The sequence below is a fragment of the Tachyglossus aculeatus genome, chromosome 3 (genome assembly GCF_015852505.1).
Source record: "Tachyglossus aculeatus isolate mTacAcu1 chromosome 3, mTacAcu1.pri, whole genome shotgun sequence".
In the NCBI taxonomy this organism is placed as follows: Eukaryota; Metazoa; Chordata; class Mammalia; order Monotremata; family Tachyglossidae; genus Tachyglossus; species Tachyglossus aculeatus.
In genome coordinates, this window is record NC_052068.1 from 34,035,390 (window position 1) to 34,055,850 (window position 20,461).

The 20,461-nt window shown below is 45.8% G+C and overlaps 1 protein-coding gene across 1 annotated transcript in view; it reads left to right on the top strand.

Moving 5' to 3' along the window:
* ANXA11 (annexin A11) overlaps positions 1–20,461 on the top strand; it is a 59,690-nt gene that overhangs the window by 21,261 nt on the left and 17,968 nt on the right. Inside the window, exons 2-5 of the mRNA XM_038743696.1 lie at positions 7,953–8,016; positions 15,114–15,232; positions 18,289–18,708; positions 20,059–20,146. Of these exons, the coding sequence (XP_038599624.1) occupies positions 7,962–8,016; positions 15,114–15,232; positions 18,289–18,708; positions 20,059–20,146 (682 nt within the window). The 5' untranslated portion in view covers positions 7,953–7,961. The remainder of the gene's footprint in view (positions 1–7,952; positions 8,017–15,113; positions 15,233–18,288; positions 18,709–20,058; positions 20,147–20,461) is intronic.

The following is a 20,461-nucleotide window of genomic DNA, read 5'->3' on the forward strand; positions in this document are numbered from 1 at the left end:
GGAATGAACGTTAAGCACTTACTATGCGCAAAACACTGTTCCAAGCGCTGGATTAGATGTCCACATTTATACTATCTGTCAATTTACAATTGTCTGTCTGCCCCCTTCTAGTCTTTGGGCCCGGGGCTAGGGAGGGACGGGTCGAAGTTCATCCACCAGAGCTAGATGGAGCGTACCTTCCTCCAGCCCTGGGCCTGGAATAGCAATCCATCTCAGAATTCCCTCACCGGCCCCTCTTCCCTTTCCAGACCGAGGTGGAAGCAGGGACCGATCCGGGCAGAATGGGGTCCCAGCCGTCGCTGCAGGACTAGTGGGCAGTAACATCAAGCTGTTCCCCTCCCACATGCTTCCCAGCACTTAGACTCAATCAATCAATCAATCATATTTATTGAGCGCTTACTGTGTGCAGAGCACTGTACTAAGCACTTGGGAAGTACAAGTTGGCAACATAGAGAGCAATGCTTGGCACATAGTAAGCACCTAAATACCATCATTATTATTATGATTCCTTCCCCCAGGCTTTCCCCTCCTGGCTGGGAGCGGGACTGGGCTGGGAGATGGGGAGGGGAGGGTGACAGAGTAAAAATTAATACTGGACACAAGATCAGTCAATCGATCGTATTTATTGAGCACTTACTGTGCGCAGAGCACTGTACTAAGTGCTTGGGTGGTACAAGTTGGCAACATAGAGAGACAGTCCCTACCCAACAGTGGGCTCACAGTCTGAAAGGGGGAGACAGAGAACAAAACCAAACCTACTAACAAAATAAAATAAATAGAATAGATATGTACAAGTAAAATAAATAAATAAATAGAGTAATAAATATGTACAAACATACATGCAGGTGCTGTGTGGGGAAGGGAAGGAGGTAAGATGGGGGGATGGAGAGGGGGACGAGGGGGAGAGGAAGGAAGGGGCTCAGTCTGGGAAGGCCTCCTGGAAGAGGTGAGCTCTCACCTCAATCTCATCTGTCTCTCCAGTGGCCCCTTACCCATGGCCTCCCTCTGTCCTGGAACTCCCTCCCCCTTCATATAGGACACACCGCCACTTTCCCGACCTTCAAAACCTTGTTAATAATAATAATGATGGCATTTGTTAAGCGCTTCCTATGTGCCAAGCACTGTTCTAAGCGCTGAGGAGGCTACAAGGTGATCAGGTTGTCCCACGTGAGGCTCACAGTCTTCACCCCCATTTTACAGCTGAGGGAACTGAGGCACAGAGAAGCTAAATGACTTGCCCAAGGTCACACAGCTGACAGTTGGCGGAGCCGGAATTTGAACCCATGACCATTGGGTTCAAATTGATCTTATGTGATCTTATTAAGATCACATCTCCTATAAAAGGGCTTCCCCAACTAAACCCTCATCTCCCCTACGCCCTCTCACTTCTGCACTACAGCGCAGTTGGATCTCTTCCCTTTAGGCACTTGGTATTCACTCCTCCTTCAACCCCCTAACACTTAGGTACATATCTGTAGTTATCGTAATACAGTTGTTGCCAACTTGTACTTCCCAAGCGCTTAGTACAGTGCTCTGCACACAGTAAGCGCTCAATAAATACGATTGAATGAATCTTTATGTGCATCTCCCTGTCTAGACTGTAAGATTGCCCATTGTTGGCTAGGGATTGTCTCTCTTTGTTGCTGAATTGTACTTTCCAAGCGCTTAGTACAGTGCTCTGCACACAGTAAGTACTCAATAACTACGATTGATTGAATGAATGAATGAATGAATGAATGGGAAGGGACTGTGTCTACCAACTCTGTTGTATTGGACTCTCCCAAGCACTTAGTACAGTGCTCGGCACACAGTAAGCGCTCAATAAATACTATTGAATGAATGAATGAATCTTAACGTGCATCTCCCTGTCTAGACTGTAAGCTCGCCCGTTGTTGGCTAGGGGTTGTCTCTCTTTGTTGCTGAGTTGTACTTTCCAAGCGCTTAGTACAGTGCTCTGCACACGGTAAGTACTCAATAACTACGATTGATTGAATGAATGAATGAATGGGAAGGGACTGTGCCTACCAACTCTGTTGTATTGGACTCTCCCAAGCACTTAGTACAGTGCTCGGCGCACAATGAGCTACTTGTTTTGTTGTCTGTCTCCCCCTTTCTAGACTGTGAGCCCATTGTTGGGTAGGGATTGTCTCTATCTGTTGCCGAATTGTACTCCCCCTGCGCTTAGTACAGTGCTCTGCACACAGTAAACGCTTAGTAAATATGATTGAATGAATGAATGAGCACTTGGGCAGGGAACGTATATACCAACTCGGTTGTATTATACTCTCCCAAGCATTCAGTGTAGCGCGCCACACAGAGTAGGGACTCAGTAAGTATCAGTGATGATGATGATGAATAAATATCGTCGATTGAAAATCATAATCAGGGCCATTTAGTGATTGGAGTTAGGGGGCATGAGCCCGGTCATGGGTTCTAATCCTGTCTCTGCCTCATGTCTGCTGTGTGACCTTGGGCAAGTCACTTCAACTTCTCTGGGCCTTAGTTACCTCATCTGTAAAATGGGGATTAAGAGTGTGAGCCCTATGTTGGACAGGGACTGTGACTTGTATCTACCCCAGCGCTTAGAACAGTGCTTGTCACATAGTAAGCGCTTAGCAAGTACCATAACTATTATTATGACTGTCTTGCGGTGACAGGAAGAAAGACCTTCTTCTTCTCCTCCTGCTATCCCTCCTCCTCCTCCTCATCCTCCTCCTCCTCCTTCATGCGTGCTTTCCCTAAGGCCATTTTTCCATTATTCATTCATTCAATCGTATTTGTTGAGCGCTTACTGTGTGCAGAGCACTGTACTAAGCACTTGGGAAGTACAAGTTGGCAACATATAGAGACGGTCCCTACCCGACAACAGGCTCACAGTCTAGAAGGGGGAGACGGACAACAAAACATGTAGACAGGTGTCAAAATCGTCAGAATAGATAGAATGATAGCTTTATGCACATCATTAACAAAGTAAATAGAGTAGTAAATAGATGTACAAGTAAAATAAATAGAGTAATAAATCTGTACAAATATATACCTGTACATATGCCTGTAAATATAAATCTGTATATATATATATGAGAAGCAGCGTGGCTCAGTGGAAAGAGCCCGGGCTTTGGAGTCAGAGGTCATGGGTTCGAATCCCGGCTCCGCCACATGTCTGCTGTGTGACCTTGGGCAAGTCACTTAACTTCTCTGAGCCTCAGTTACCTCATCTGTAAAAGGAGGATTAAGACTGTGAGCCCCACGTGGGACAACCTGATCACCTTGTATCTCCCCAGCGCTTAGAACAGTGCTTTGCACATAGTAAGCGCTTAACAAATGCCATCATTATTATTATTATTATTATATACAAGTGCTGTGGGGAGGGGAAGGAGGTAGGGCAGGGGAAGGATGGGGAGAAGGAGAGGGAAAAGGGGGCTCAGTGTGGGAAGGCCTCCTGGAGGAGGTGAGCTCTCAGTAGGGCTTTGAAGGGAGGAAGAGAGCTGGTTTGGATAGAGAGGGGGTAAGCGCTCAACAAAGATCACAGTTATTATTATCATTATTATGGTGTAGGGGAGAGAGCCTGGGCAGAAGAACTGGGTTTTCATTAAGCTTCACCAGGTGATTGCAATCTGGGCCTACTGAAAGCTCACCTCCTCCAGGAGGCCTTCCCAGACTGAGCCCCCTCCTTCCTCTCCCCCTCATCCCCCTCTCCATCCCCCCGTCTTACCTCCTTCCCTTCCCCACAGCACCTGTATATATGTATATATGTTTGTACATATTTATTACTCTATTTTACTTGTACATATCTATTCTATTTTATTTTGTTAATATGTTTTGTTTTGTTCTCTGTCTCCCCCTTCTAGACTGTGAGCCCGTTGTTGGGTAGGGACCGTCTCTATATGTTGCCAACTTGTACTTCCCAAGCTCTTAGTACAGTGCTCTGCACACAGTAAGCGCTCAATAAATACAATTGATTGATTGATTGGGCCTCTGCTTCTTATTTAATGGACCCTTTGATTCGGTGAGGGAGATATTTTATGTTACACCAACCTATGTGAGAAGCAGCGTGCCCTAATAATAATAATGATGGTATTTGTTAAGCGCTTACTATGTGCAAAGCACTGTTCTAAGCTCTGGGGAGGTTACAAGGTGAGCAGGTTGTCCCACAGGGGGCTCACAGTTTTAATCCCCATTTTACAAATGACAGAACTGAGGCCCAGAGAAGTGAAGTGACTTGCCCAAAGTCACACAGCTGACAGTTGGCGGAGTCGGGATTTGAACCCATGACCTCTGACTCCAAAGCCCGGGCTCTTTCCACCGAGCCACACTGCTAAGAGCCCAAGTCTGGGAGTCAGGTCATGGGTTCTAATCCCAGCTCTGCCACCTGCCCGCTGGGTGACCTCAGGCAAGTCACTTCAGTTCTCTGTGCCTCAGTTCCCTCATCTGCAAAATGGGGATTCAATACCTGTCCTTCCTACGGAGACTGTGAGCTCCTTGTGGGCCCTGTTGATCTTGTATCCACCCTAGTGCTAAGTACAGTGTTGGGTATGTAGTGAGAACTTAATATAACAATTGTATCACTTTATCATACACATATATACATATATTATATAAAATTATGTATATTTATATTTGATAAAGTGATGCCACGATTTTTACCATTAGTACCATAAACCTTCTCTCTCTCTTATATATATATGTATATATATAGATATGTATAGATATGTATATAGATAGTATATATATGTATAGATAGATAGATATAGATATGCACACACACACATACACACACACACACACACACACACACACACACATATAAAGGTACATATATAGAGAGGTAGATTCATTTTCCTTATTCCCAAGGAATTTTTGGAAATAAGCAGAGGAAGGGAAACTTTTGAAGATGTTTGAGAGAATGCATTGTGTCAGTTTGATATCTAGGTCCTGAAATCGAAGCCCACTGGGTAGAGGTAAAAGTCACTTAACCACTGGTATTCCTAAGTGAATAAACACTGGCATCTAATTCCTTTTAAGGTCCATCTTTGAGGATTCTCCCCAGAAAACAGCAGTTGAAGAGATTACCTTGTAGCGGTAGTAAATAATAGAGTGTTCTTCCGAATTCAGAGGTCTGGAACGCCCTGTGGTCTTTATGGCATTTATAAAGCAAGTCTGACAGGTTCGACAGAGTAGCCTGGTGGAAAAAGAGAACGGGTTTGCACTTTCATGTGACCGGAGACCCTGGCCTTTCCCGTTCCGCAAAGGGGATGTTCACGTGATGAGGCTAAATTGGGGGGACAGAGGGGCCAAGTCTAGAAAGGGCAGAAGGACTGGATTTTAGTTAAGCTTCGCCAGGTGACTGCGATCTGGGCTTCTGGTTCTTTTTAATGGACCCTTTGATTCGGTGAGGGATACGTTTTATGTTACACCAACCTCTGTGAGAAGCAGCATGCCTTAGTGGATGGAGCCAAAGTCTGGGAGTCAGAAAGTCACGGGTTCTAAATCCCGGCTCCGTGACCTTTCACTTCTCTGGGCCTCAGTGACTCCATCTGGAAATGGGGACTAAGACTGTGAGCCCCAGGTGGGACAGGGACTGTGTCCGACCTGATTGTCTTGTATCTACCCCAGCGCTTCGAACAGCGCTTGGCACGTAGTAAGCGCTTAACAAATACCATTATTATTGTATGGATACTAGTCTCTTCCTCCAAAACCGTGATAACGGGAGAAAAGGATGACTTAGTCCGTGACTTAGTCAATTCAGTCAAACACCTTTATTATAAAAGATGGCTAGGTCAGAGTATTAATAATCAACAGCCATGCATCTCATTTTCCCAGAGTTTTTGAGGAATTGATGACTAATCACCTCAAGCTTGGGAAATGGCCAGAGAGTGGCTTAAAATCAATTCTCTTTACACCCTGACTACCGGAATGGATGTTTCCTGAGAGAAGCATGGATAAAAAATACCTCTGCCTTTTATTCTCACACATGTTGTTATATTTCCACAACTAATGGTAGGGAGGCTCTATCTAGATGGTTTTTTTCTGACATGTGGAGAGGTTTGAACCCTTTTTTTTTTAAAAAAAAAGGATAAAAGTGTCAAGCCCTTTATTAAGTTCTAGGATAGATAAAATTAAAGCAGAGAATGTGTCTATCGTTGCACTGTATTCGCCCAAGCACTCAGTACAGTGCTCTGCACACAGTAACCGCTCAATAAATAGAAGTGACTGACACTGTGAGCCCGCTGTTGGGTAGGGACCGTCTCTATGTGTTGCCAACTTGGACTTCCCAAGCGCTTAGTACAGTGCTCTGCACACAGTAAGTGCTCAATAAATATTATTGAATGAATGAATGAATGCAGCTGGTTGAACACAGTCCCTGTCCCACATGGGGCCCACAGAGGGAGAACAGGGATTTACCCTCATTTTGCAGATGAGAAAATGAAGACTCAGAGAAGTTGTCACTTTCCCAAGTCACAGAAAAGACAAGCGGCAGAGCCAGAACTAGAACCCAGGTCCTTCTGATTCCCAGGCCCGCGATCTACCCACCGGGCCACGTAATTAACACTGTAACCACTATTAATGGCTTCATTCTTTGAAAAGATAAAAAGACTCTTTTTAGAAGCAGTGTAGCCTAGTGGAAAGAGGCTAGACCTGGGCTCCAATCCCTACTCCACCACTTACCTGCTGTGTGGCCTTGGGCAAGTCACTTCACTTCTCCACGCCTCAGTTACCTCACCTGCAAAATGAAGGATCAATGCTGTGGGCCCAATGAGAGACATTAAATGTGTCCGACCTGATTAGCTTGTATCCACCTCAGTGCTTAGTGCAGTGTCTGGCACACAGCAGGCGCTTAACGAATGCCACAAAAAAATATTTTCCAGGTGTAATGGTGCATTCTGTAGAAGACTGGAAAAGGCGTGATGCCATCCGCTCAGGAGTCACAGAGGACTAGACAACCGATCGGTGCTTGCTGCATTTAATAAGGGACTTGCCATTTGTGTACTTCTAGGAGACTGAGGGACTAGAGAAGCACATGGATCACTGCAGTAATGATAGCGGTGAGAATTGAGGTATTTGGTAAACGCTTGCTATGTGCAAGGCACTGTGCCAAGCACTGGAGTGCATTATAATAATAATAATAATAATAATGATAGCATTTATTAAGCATTTACTATGTGCAAAGCACTGTTTTAAGCACCGGGGAGGTTACAAGGTGATCAGGTTGTCCCACGGCGGGCTCACAGTCCTAACCCCGTTTTACAGATGATTTAACTGAGGCACATAGAAGTTGTGACTTTCCCAAAGTCACCCAGCCGACAGTTGGCAGAGCCGGCATTTGAACCCATGACCTCTGACTCCAAAGCCCGGGCTCTTTCCACTGAGCCACGCTGCTTCTCAATTATCCGTTGTGGACATAGGATATTTGTGTGGGAGCAAGGCCTCTGGTACAAAGTCGAGGAAATTGAAGGACTGTAGTCCCTTGTTCTCTGTCTCCCCCTTTTAGACTGTGAGCCCACTGTTGGGTAGGGACTGACTCTATATGTTGCCAATTTGTACTTCACAAGCGCTTAGTACAGTGCTCTGCACATAATAAGCGCTCAATAAATGCGATTGATTGATTGATTGATTTCCATTTCCTGCATATTTTTAGGCAATCCCCATCAAACATCGAACACTGAGTAGGAAACAACTCAGCCAGCTAAATAATCAATCAATCGTATTTATTGAGCGCTTATTGTGTGCAGAGCACTGTACTAAGCGCTTGGGAAGTACAAGTTGGCAACATATATAATAACATACATGGCAACATGGCAACATAAATAACAGGATTGAAACAGTCACAGTGGTTATGGTTGGAGGTGCTTGAAAGTCGATTTTGATCCCCAGAAATCATTGGCTAACATAAAATGTAGTAAGGCTGGAGAGAGGAAGAAAGGGGAATAATGTACTTTCTTTTTTCATTTTAGGTTGAAGCAATGAGCTATCCAGGTTATCCTCCACCCGCAGGGGGTTACCCGCCGGCGGCTCCAGGTAAGAACATTTGGAAGTAATTCGGTTTCTTGAAGGGAAACAGATTTTTTTCCAAACGGGGCTGCAGTCACACACCTGAACTCTGCTTGTTCTTTGCCAGGGAGATAGAAAGAGAGAGATTGAGAGAGGGATTGTGTGAGTGAGAGAGATTGCGTGAGTGGGAGAGGGAGATTTCAGACCCTGAGAACTGGCCACTTTTCAGAGTTAGAGAAGGCAGCTTGCCAGGGGAGGGGGCCGAGAAGTTAGACCACTCCGGTCAGGTGATGGAGCGTGGTATTTATTGGTCAGCCTGTCCCCATGGGCGCCAGCGATAACCTTTTTTGTTCTGCCCGCAGCCCCCAAGCTGTTTTTTCCCCTCTCCCTCCCGTTTTTCCTGGAACATAGTTTGCTCCCTGTTGGGGAAAAGCAAACCGAGTTGCCGAAAGAGAGGAAAATCCACCTCACAACCCACAGTTTGCCACCGCAGCAAGAGCAGCCGTTCACGAGGGGACGGCCTAACCCACTAGGCCCAGTACACAGCTCCCCAATCAATCAATTAATTGTATTTATTGAGCACTTACTGTGTGCAGAGCACTGTACTAAGCGCTTGGGAAGTACAAGTTGGCAACATATAGAGACAGTCCCTACCCAACAGTGGGCTCACAGTCTAAAAGACCCAGACCTTGGGGGAATGAGCCAGAGATCTAGACTGGGACTTTTTTCTTTTTAACTGGTATTTTGGTAAGCACTTACTGTGTGCCAGGCACTGTACTAAGCGCTAATCAGGTTGAACACAGTCCGTGCCCCACTCGGGGCTCACGGTCTTGATCCCCGTTTCGCAGATGAGGTAACTGAGGCCCAGAGAAGCAAAGTCACACAGCAGACAAGTGGCAGAACCGGAGTTTGAACCCATGGCTTCTGACTCCAAAGCCCGGGCTCTTTCCACTGAGCCACGCTACTTCTCTCTAGTACAGTGCTCTGCACAAAGTAAGCGCTTAATAAATGCCATTATTATTATTATTACTAAATACTGTGACTGCTACTGAGTCGAAGACTCATAAGCGTGGGAAGGATTTGGAAAGGTCATCCCACCCTCAGTCAACGCCACCATAAACCGTACGGCCCCGCTCTACCACTCCTAGTGACCTAGAGGACAGAGCACAGGCCTGGGAATCAGAAGGACCTGCCACTTCTTTGCTGTGTGACCTTGGGAAGTCACTTAACTTCTCTGTGCCTCAGTTCCATCATCTGTAAAACGGGGTTGACTATGAGCCCCACGTGGGACAGGGACTGTGTCCAACCTGACTTGCTCCTATCTACCCCTGTGCCTAGAACAGTGACTGGCTCTCATTAAGCACTTACCAAATACCATAATCATTATTGTTGTTATTATTATTATTGTCTGCTGGGTGACCTCGGGCAAGTCACTTTACTTCCCTATGCCTCAGTTCCCTCATCTGTAAAATGGGGATTAAGACAGTGAGCCCCATGTGGGACATTCATTCTTTCAATCGTATTTATTGAGCGCTTACCGTGTGCAGAGCACTGTACTAAGCGCTTGGGAAGTACAAGTTGGCAACATATAGAGACGGTCCCTACCCAACAGCGGGCTCACAGTATCCACCCCAGCACTTAATGTACAGTGCCTGGTATACAGTAAGTGCTTTACAAATATCATCATAATAATTACTATTATACACAGTAAGTGCTTAACAAATATCATCATAATAATAATTATTATGCACAGTAAGTGCTTAACAAATATCATCATAATAATTATTATTATACACAGTGCTTAACAAATATCATCATAATAATTATTATTATACACAGTAAGTGCTTAACAAATATCATAATAATTATTATTATACGCAGTAAGTGCTTAACAAATATCATCATAATAATTATTATACACAGTAAGTGCTTAATATAATAATTATTATTATACACAGTAAGTGCTTAACAAATATCATAATTATTATTATTATTATTTCACCAATAGAAATGAATATTTTGCTGTTTTGGGTTCCAGCCATTGATTTTCCTCTCTTATTATGCTGATTGAAGAACCTCATTAAATACTTCATTAAAAAAGCTTTGTACGTCACAAACCTGTCTAAAAACGTATCGGGGGGCGGGGGGAGCTTCTCTTCTTAGGTTATCGCGACCTTTCAAACTCACTGGAAGAGGAAACATTAATAACGTTGAGGGTTTTCCATTTACAAGGAGGTCTCCAATAATGCAGGAGCTTTGTTCTTGAGGAATGCCACGTAGTAGTAAAATCATGTGGTCATCATTGGTTCGACAGTGGAAAGAGCTGAGGTCCTGAGTTCTAATCCCATCACTGCCACTAGTCTGCTGTGTGGACTTGGGCAAGTGACTTCACTTTTCTGTGCCTCAGTTACTTCATCTGTAAAATGGGGAGGAACTCCTCCTTCCTCCGCCTTTGACTGGGAGCCCCTTGAGGGACATGACTGTGCCCATCCTACACCAGCGATTAGCACCATGCCGGGCACATGGTAAATGCCTAACAAGGTCTATTAAAAAAAAAAAATTAACGGATTAGAGGGCAGATAGGTCAAAGATAGCACCATGTTGGACACTTTTCTAAGCGAATTTCTACGCTATGTCCAATAATAGCAGAATGCCGTACACCCTTGCCACTCCTTTTCATTCATTCAGTTGTATTTATTGAGCGCTTACTGTGTGCAGAGCACTGTACTAAGCGCTTGGGAAGTACAAGTCGGCAACACACAGAGACGGTCGCTACCCAACAACGGGCTCACAGTCTAGAAGGGGGAGACAGACGACAAACGGAACCATATTAACAAAATAAAATAAATAGAATAGTAAAACCCGCTCTCTATCCACCAGGCCATGCTGCTTCCTGGGGAAATGCCCTTATTTAAAAACAATTTCAATTTGAAAGTGTAATTTAAAGTAATTTAGAACCAAACCAAAACTCCCCGAGATGCCAGTTGAATTTCCATTTGGGGCAGGCCCAGGAGACTGAGAGCGGTAGAGTTTCCAGTTTCTGGTCAGCGTGGTGTAAGATAACATTGTTCACAACTGCATTTAGGCAGAACCGCAGAAGCAACTAGACATCTGCTCTTGCGAACAGTAATATAGCTGAAATACTTTTTACATTTTACGGTTACATTTTATTACAAATTCTTTTTATTTGGTACACCAATAGAAAAGAAAGAATGTAATCTATTACAGACACTTTACATTTACATATATTATATACAGGTAACAAATGTAGTAAAATTAGACAAAAAATGCAATATTTAAGTATCAGGATGCAGCTGTACATGGTTTATTGTCATGTTCCTTACGAGTTATTTTCGCTTTACTGTAATAATAAATGCAGTTCCATATTTACACAGAAGATCACAAAGTGCTGCGTGGTAGAGTGTGTGTGTGTTTATATATACACCCACTACTATGAAATATGTGTGTATTTCTGTTCTTCATTTTTGAGGAGCAGCGGGGCTGTGTGGAAAAAGCATGACCCTGGAGGTCATTCATTCATTCATTCATATTTATTGAGCTCTTACTGTGTGCAGAGCACTGTACTAAGCGCTTGGGAAGTACAAGTTGGCAACATAGAGGCGGTCCCTACCCAACAGTGGGCTCAGTCTAGAAGACCGGGGTTTTAATCCCAGCTCCACCACATTGTGGGCAGGGAGTGTGCTGTTTATTGCTGCATTGTACTGTCCCAGGCACTTAGTACAGTGCTCTGCGTGCAGTAATCACCCAATAAACACGACTGAATGAATGACTGTGACCTTGGGCAAGTCACTTAACTTCTCTGGGTCTCAAGTTCTCCATCGTAACGTGGGGATTCAATCCATCAATCCTATTTATTGAGTGCTTACTATGTGCAGATCACTGTACTAAGCATTTGGGAGAGATTGTCAGACGTGTTCCCCGCCCATGTCGGGTTTACATACCAATTCTCCCTCCCCATCCTACCTCCTTCCCCTCCCCACAGCACCTGTATATATGTTTGTACAGATTTATTACTCTATTTATTTTACTTGTACATATTGACCTTCTATTTAGTTTGTCAATGATGTGCATCTAGTTTACTTCTATTTATTCTGATGACTTGACACCTGACCACGTTTTGTTTCATTGTCTGTCTCCCCCTTCTAGACTGTGAGCCTGTTGTTGGGTAGGGACGGTCTCTAGATGTTGCCAACTTGTACTTCCCAAGCGCTTAGTACAGTGTTCTGCACAAAGTAAGCGCTCAATAAATACGACTGAATGAATGAATCCCCCCAGCCCTACCTCCTTCCCCTCCCCACAGCACCTGTATATATAGTTGTACAGATTTATTACTCTATTTTACTTGTACATATTTACTATTTTATTTATTTTGTTAATGATGCGCATTTAGCTTTAATTCTGTTTGTTCTGACGACTCGACACCTGTCTACGTGTTTTGTTTTGTTGTCTGTCTCCCCCGTCTAGACTGTGAGCCCGTTGTTGGGTAGGGACCGTCTCTATACGTTGCCAGTTTGTACTTCCCAAGTGCTTAGTACAGTGCTCTGCACACAGTAAGCGCTCAATAAATATGCTCTGCACACAGTAAGCGCTCAATAAATATGATTGAATGAATGAATACAGGGACCCCAGCGCTTAGAATAGTGCTTAATACATAGTAAGCTATGCGGATGGCAGCATGTCATAGTGAATCGACCACAAGCTTGGGAGTCAGAAGGTCACGGGTTCCAATCCCAGCTCTGCCACTTGTCTGTTGTGGGGCCTTAGGCAAGTCACTCCACTTCTCTGTGCCTCAGTTTCCTTATCTGTAAAATGGGGATTAAGACTGTGAGCCGAATGCAGGACAGGGATCGTGTCCAACCCAATTGGCTTGAATCTACCCCAGTGCTTAGTACAGTTCTGGGCACATATGCTTAACAAATACCATTATTTATCATTGTTATTATTAATAATAATAATAAACTCTTAACAAATATAATAAAAAATTTTAAAATGAGGATGGTGATGATAAGCTCCCATCCTTGTGTGCAAGTGTGGCTGAAAAACTGAGTGTGTGGCATACAGTGTTGGGCAGTACAGAGCAATAAAGCTGAGGCAGAGGCTGGAAACGAAAAGCATCACGCCTGAACCGAGAGCACAAACACTTGCAAAGCAGTTGCCTCCAACGTGGAATCCACTTGTGCCAACCTGTTCCTTTATTGTCTTCCCTCAGCGCTTAGTCCAGTGCCCCTCACACAGTAAGCGCTCAATAAATACCATTGATTGGTGAGCCCACTGTTGGGTAGGGACCGTCTCTATATGTTGCCAACTTGTACTTCCCAAGCACTTAGTACAGTGCTCTGCACACAGTAAGCGCTCAATAAATACGATTGATTGATTAGCTGTATGGTACCAGAAGAGCCTTCCGTTGTGGGAAGAACCTGCCTTTCTCCTTGCAGTGTTTTCTGTAATAATGATGGCATTTGTTAAGTGCTTACTATGGGCAAACCACTGTTCTAAGCGCTGGGGAGCTTACAAGGTGATCAGGTTGTCCCACCTGGGGCTCACAGTCTCAATCCCCATTTTGCAGATGAGGCAACTGAGGCCCCGAGAAGTGAAGTGAGTTGCCCAAAGTCACACAGCTGACAAGTGGCGGAGCCGGGATTTGAACCCATGACCTCTGACTCCAAAGCTCGGGCTCTTTCCACTGAGCCACGCTGCTTTGTATTTAAATTGTGTAATGGAGACCCACTTTTGAGCAGCATGGCATAGTGGATAGAGCCTGGGCCTGCAAGTCAAAAGGACCTGGGTTCTAATCCCGGCTCCACCACTTGGCTGCTGTGTGACCTTGAGCAAGTCACTTCACTTCTCCAGGCCTCAGTTACCTCAGCTGTTTAATAGGGATTAAAACTGTGAGCCCCATGTGGGACAGGGACTGTGTCCAACCCAATTAGCCTGTTTCTACCCCAGCACTTAGAACAGTGCTTGACACCTAGTAAGCACTTAACAAATACCATCATCATCATCACTATTATTATTACTTTTCCCCTGCCCAGAAAGACTGTAATAAGCAACGTGGCTCAGTGGAAAGAGCATGTGCTTGGGAGTCAAAGGTCGTGGGTTCTAATCCCGGCTCCGCCACTTCATCATCATCATCAATCGTATTTATTGAGCACTTACTATGTGCAGAGCACTGTACTAAGCGCTTGGGAAGTACAATTTGGCAACATATAGAGACGGTCCCTACCCAACAGTGGGCTAACAGTCTAAAACTCCACTTCTCTGGGCCTCAGTTTCCTTATCTGTAAAATGGGGATTAAAACTGTGACCCCTTTTAGACTGTGAGCCCACTGCTGTGTAGGGACTGTCTCTATATGTTGCCAATTTGTACTTCCCAAGCGCTTAGTACAGTGCTCTGCACATAGTAAGCGCTCAATAAATACGATTGATGATGATAATGATGATGATAGGGGGAGACAGAGAACAAAACCAAACATACTAACAAAATAAAATAAATAGAATAGATATGTACAAGTAAAATAAATAGATAAATAGAGTAATAAATATGTACAAACATATATACTTGTCAGCCGTGTGACTTTGGGCAAGTCACTTCACTTGCCTGGGCCTCAGTTACCTCATCTATAAAATGCAGATTAATAATAATAATGATGGCATTTATTAAGCGCTTACTATGTGCAAAGCACTGTTCTAAGCGCGGGGGAGGTTACAAGGTGATCAGGTTGTCCCACATGGGGGTTCACAGTCTTAATCCCCCATTTTACAGATGAGGCAACTGAGGCACAGAGAAGTGAAGTGACTTGCCCAGAGTCACGCAGCTGACAGGTGGCGGAGCCAGGATTTGAACCCATGAACTCTAACTCCAAAGCCCGGGCTCTTTCCACTGAGCCACGCTGATTGTCTAAGATTAAGACTGTGAGCTCCACGTGGGACAACCTGATCACCTTGTATCTACCGCAGCGCTTAGAACAGTGCTTGGCACATAGTAAGCGCTTAACAAATGCCAGCATTGCTGTTATTTTTATTATTCTCATAAACGACTAGAGGCTGAGGGTCGTCAGAGCATTGGGCTTTGGGCTGATCATCTCTTTCTGTGTTGTGTCCAGGTGGCAATCCCTGGGGTGCTAGTGGTGGTGGTTACCCCCCGGCCGGCGGGCCTCCCATCGGGCTCGACACTGTGTCCGCCTACGCCAGTCAGTTCAATCCGGACTACCTTGCGGGAATGGTAAGCGTCATCATTTTCTAACATCTTTTCCAAACGTGGATAAAGTTAGGGCTGGGAGTCAGAAGGACCCGGGTTCTAATCCCGACCCCACCACTCGCCTGCTGGGTGACCTTGGGCGAGTCACCTAACTTCTCAATGCCTCAGTGACCTCACCTCTAAATGATGATGATGATGGCATTTATTAAGCGCTTACTATGTACAAGGCACTGTCCTAAGCGCTGGGGAGGTTACAAGGCGATCAGGTTGTCCCACGGGGGGCTCACAGTCTTAATCCCCATTTTAATCAATCAATCAGTCGTATTTATTGAGCGCTTACTGTGTGCAGAGCACTGTACTTAAGCACTTGGGAAGTACAAATTGGCAAAATATAGAGACAGTCCCTACCCAACAGTGGGCTCACAGTTTAAAAGATGAGGGAACTGAGGCCCAGAGAAGTGAAGTGACTTGCCCAAGGTCACACAGCTGACAGTTGGCGGAGCCGGGATTTGAACCCATGACCTCTGACTCCGCTCTTTCCACTGAGCCACGCTGCTTCTCTAAATGGGGATTAAGACTGGAAATGGGGATTAAGACTGTGAGCCCCTTGTGGGACATGGACTGTACCCAGCCTGATTAGCTTGTGTCTCCCCCAGCACTTAGTACAGTGCCTGGCACATAGTAAGCGCTTTACAAATACCGTTAAAAAAAAATTACTCTCCCAAGATCTTAGCACAGTGCCATACACACAGTAAGCACTCAATAAATATCACCAATTGAGTGACATTATTGTTCTTAAGTTTATGTGGGGTAGCTGAGGGAAAGCTTCCGTCTCATAGTACAGTTTATATCAACCAGTTGAGCGTCCAATAAATCTCATTACAATCATCGTGGACTTTGGGGAGTCTGCCCCCCCAACATTAAAAATGATAATTATGGTATTTGTTATGCACTTACTATGTGCGGAGCACTGTACTAAGCACTGGGGTGGATACCAGCAAATTGGGTTGGTTGCAGTCCCTGTCCCAGGTGGAGCTCACAGTCTCAAACCCCATTTTACAGATGAGGTAACTGAATCACAGAGAAGTAAAGTGACTTACCCAAAGCCACACAGCAGACAAGTGGCAGAGCCGGGATTGGAACCCATGACCTTCTGATTCTCAGGCTAGTGCTGCTTCCTAAGATATAGGGAAATGTTGGCCTTTGAGCCACATGGATCCTGAAATTCTGCCCTTCTAATCCCAGAACACTGTTACTCTTCCGGTATTTTTTATTATCTTTGTCCTTTACGTTGTGATGTCCTTCATTTTTCCTTAGATGTCTGTTGCCAACCCCTTCTCCTTTCCGTATTCTTAGATTTTAAGCCCCTGGGAGCCGGGGACCATGTCTAGTTCTCAAGGTGTATTTATTCCCGGTGCTTAATACAGTACTTTGCACACAGAAGGCACTTAATAAATACTGTCACTGCCGATGCCACTACTACTACTACTAATAATAATAATGATGGCATTTGTTAAGCTCTTACTATGTGCAAAGCACTGTTCTAAGCACTGGGGAGGTTACAGGGTGGTCAGGTTGCCCCACGGGGGGCTCACAGTCTTAATCCCCATTTTACAGATGAGGGAACTGAGGCACAGAAAAGTTAAGTGGCTTGTCCAAAGTCACACAGCTGACAGTTGGCGGAGCTGGGATTTGAACCCATGACTTCTGACTCCAAAGCCCGGGCTCTTTCCGCTGAGCCACGCTGCTTCTCTACTACTACTATTACTATCATACAGAGGAGCTGGCAGAAGGCCACTAGAGCTGAGTCCATAGGGGAAGGATTATGGCCTGGTTGAAAAAATGGTGATTTTGCAAGTCCAAAGCCTTTAGGCCCTGGGAGTGAGTTGTCTTAGGGCTTGGGCAGGTCATAGGCAAGCTCTGAATACCTTCCGTTCATTCAATTGTATTTATTAAGCGCTTACTATGTGCAGAGCACTGAACTACGTGCTCAGGAGAGTACAGAACAGTTCCCTGCCCAGATGAGCTTAAAGTCAAGAGTGGGGAGACAGACATCAATACAAATCAATAAAATTACAGATAAATTCGTAAGTGCTGTGGAGCTGGTTGGGGGGGAGATCAAAGGGAGCAAGTCAGGGTGATGCAGAGGGAGTAGGAGATGAAAAAAAGTGGGGCTTAGTCTGGGAAGGCCTCTTGGAGGAGATGGGCTTTCAGTAAGGCTTTGAAGGGTTGGAAAGTGATTGTCTGTGGGATTTGAGGAGGGAGGACTTTCCAAGCCAGAGGCAGGATGTGGGCCAGGAGTCGGCGGTGAGACAAGCAAGATTGAGGCCCAGTGAGAAGGTTAGCTAGAGGAGTGAAGTATACCGGCTGGGTTGTAGAACGAGAGAAGCGAGGTGAGGTAGGAGGGGGCAAGGTGGTGGACTGCTTTAAAGCCAACGGTGAGAAGTTTTCATTTGATGCAGAGGTGGATGGGCAACCACTGGAGTATTTTGAGGAGCAGGGTGACTTGTCCTGAACGTTTTTTGTAGAAAAAATGATCTGGGCAGCAGCAGAGTGGCGTTTGGACTGGAGTAGGGAGAGGCTGGAAGCTGGGAGGTCAGCAAGGAGGCTGATGCAGTAATCCAGGTGGAATAGGATGAGTGACTGTATTAATGTGGTAGCAGTTTGGATGGAGAGGAGAGGGTGAATTTTAGTGATGTTGTGAAGGTGGGACTGACTGGATTTAGTGACGGACTGAATATGTGGGATTGAAGGGGCAAACTTTGACTTTTGATTCTTTCATCTCCCAAGCCAGCAGAAGTGAGGGTGCTTTCAATCAGTGGATAGTACTTGAGTGCTCATTGTCTGCAGTGTAGCGGTCTGCCCTTCCAGGCCATAAGGGCTTCTCTACAATCTCCCTAGAGGAAGCTGCCCAGCTGGGCTTCCATCCGTAAGAGATCCAGCTTAACAGAGGGCGAGAGTGCCGGGCACTTCTGGGGCAGTGGCACACAGTAACTAGGTTATTTGTCCCTGTTACCAATGGCCCCTTGTGTTTCTGGTGTCCAGAAGGGCCTTACCCACCTTTCTTTTTGTTTTAACAGGCGTCCAACATATCGAGCACTTTCGGAGGTGCGAACATGCCACCCAACATGTACCCCGGCGCTCCCGGAGGGGGCGGTTACCCCCCGATACCGCCCGGAGGTTTTGGCCAGCCCCCGCCGGCCCAGCAGCCAGTTCCCCCATATGGAATGTACCCCCCGCCCGGAGGGAACCCGGCGTCGGGGATGCCAGCTTATCCAGGGTACCCAGGAGCTCCCGTGCCAGGCCAGTCCATGCCACCGCCCGGGCAGCACCCTCCAGGGGCCTACCCAGGGCAGCCGCCACTCACCTATCCTGGGCAGCAGCCGATGCCCCCGCCGGGGCAACAGCAGCCGATGCCAAGTTACCCGAACATCCCTGCGGGCAATCCCTCCATGCCTTCCTACCCTGGATCCGTGACCCCAGCTGTCCCTCCGTCACAGGTGGGGGCATCTTGCATATCCAGAACCTAAGTACCACTCCCCAGTGCTTGGGTGGGGGGCAGCCCGAGGGGCTGGGGTGAGCTGCGTTCGACGCTCATGGCGGAACCAAGGGAGAGGAGCTGGCCGAGAAAGCAGAAACTTTCATTTCATCCAGCTAGGGTTTACACTGAAGATCCATTGGTTTTCTTTTAGTGGCCCTTTCCACTCTCCCTCCATCTGATATTTTTCCTTCCCGTCTTCCCTCAACTGGATTGCCGTTGATCCCAGATATCATGAAAACTGGTTAAAATTGGTACCACTCCCCAGTGCTTGGGTTGGGGGCAGCCCGAGGGGCTGGGGCAAGCAGTGTTCGACGCTCATTGCGGAACCAAGGGAGAGGAGCTGGCTGAGAAAGCAGGACCTTTCATTTCATCCAGCTAGGGTTTACACTGAAGATTGATTGGTTTTCTTTTAGTGGCCCTTTCCACTCTCTGTCCGTTTGATATTTTTCCTTCCCGTCTTCCCTTAACTGGATTGCCGTGGATCCCAGATATCATGAAAACTGGTTAAAACTGACCTCCTCCTAACTGTTACTTCAATGTTCTCCTCTTAGAAATACTAAAATTGACTGTTTTGTATTTCCCCCTTCATCTCCTGTTGCTGCTGATCTGACCGAGAACAGAGCTAAGAGCAGAGAAATGGTCAAAAGATGGGTAGAAGGAAGGAGGAGAAACTGGGGGACTGAGATATCCAGAAACTGAGTGGACAACCTTTGAATAATCAGGAGTTGTTTAAAGTGTAGTCTATAATGCTTCTTTCCAAATGACTTATACACTGGATGAGGAACCAGAAAATCCAGTCCCAGCTTCATGACCAATTTGCCCCAGGATTATGGTTGCATTGTTTAAGCTTCTGGGGTTGTTTCCCTATCTGCAGAATGGGAATAACCTGGTCTTTTCTCCGCCCACCTTCGCACCTGGGCACCCCCTTTCTCATCACCATCAAGAGAACTTGAGGGCCCTCATTGTGTATATTCGGCAGTAAGTTGTTAAAAGAGAATTAAGGAGCTGTATGTCTAAGGCAGAAGCAACGTTATTGCTGTCATTCTACCCGAGCCACCTCCAGGAGGAATTCGGTCTCTAGAAAGAGCTTCATTGGGCTGCCCCAACTCTGGAATTTCCATTTGTTGTTTTTTTTTCCAGAAATTGTGGGGGATGGCAGAAGGATAAGGACTGTGCCGTCCTTTAGAGAAAGGGAACTTTCCCTATGATACTATCCTTTGTTTATACCGTGTTCATCTGCTGTCGCCTTGGCAAGTTTTGAACCAGCCCTCACCTCTGTTTTCTGTGTGATTTTTTTTTATCTAATTAGTTTGGAAACCGAGGCACTATCACTGATGCACCAGGCTTTGACCCTCTGAGGGATGCGGAAGTTCTGAGGAAAGCTATGAAGGGATTTGGTGAGTGGCCCAAAATGTTGTGTTCTGAAAGTGGCAGTCTGACAGGAAGGCCGGGGGAGGATTATGAGAGTACAGAGTCCCCTCATCTTCCACAAGCCCTGGGACAAGTAGTAGAGGGATAAAGTGGGATTCCGCGGCTGGTGGTTTGGGTATTCGTTCGTTCATTCATTCATTCATTCATTCAGTCGTATTTATTGAGTGCTTACTGTGTGCAGAGCATTGTACTAAGCGCTTGGGACGTTCAAGTTGGCAACATATAGAGACGGTCCCTACCCAACTGTGGGCTCACAGGGTATCTGTTAATAATAATAATAG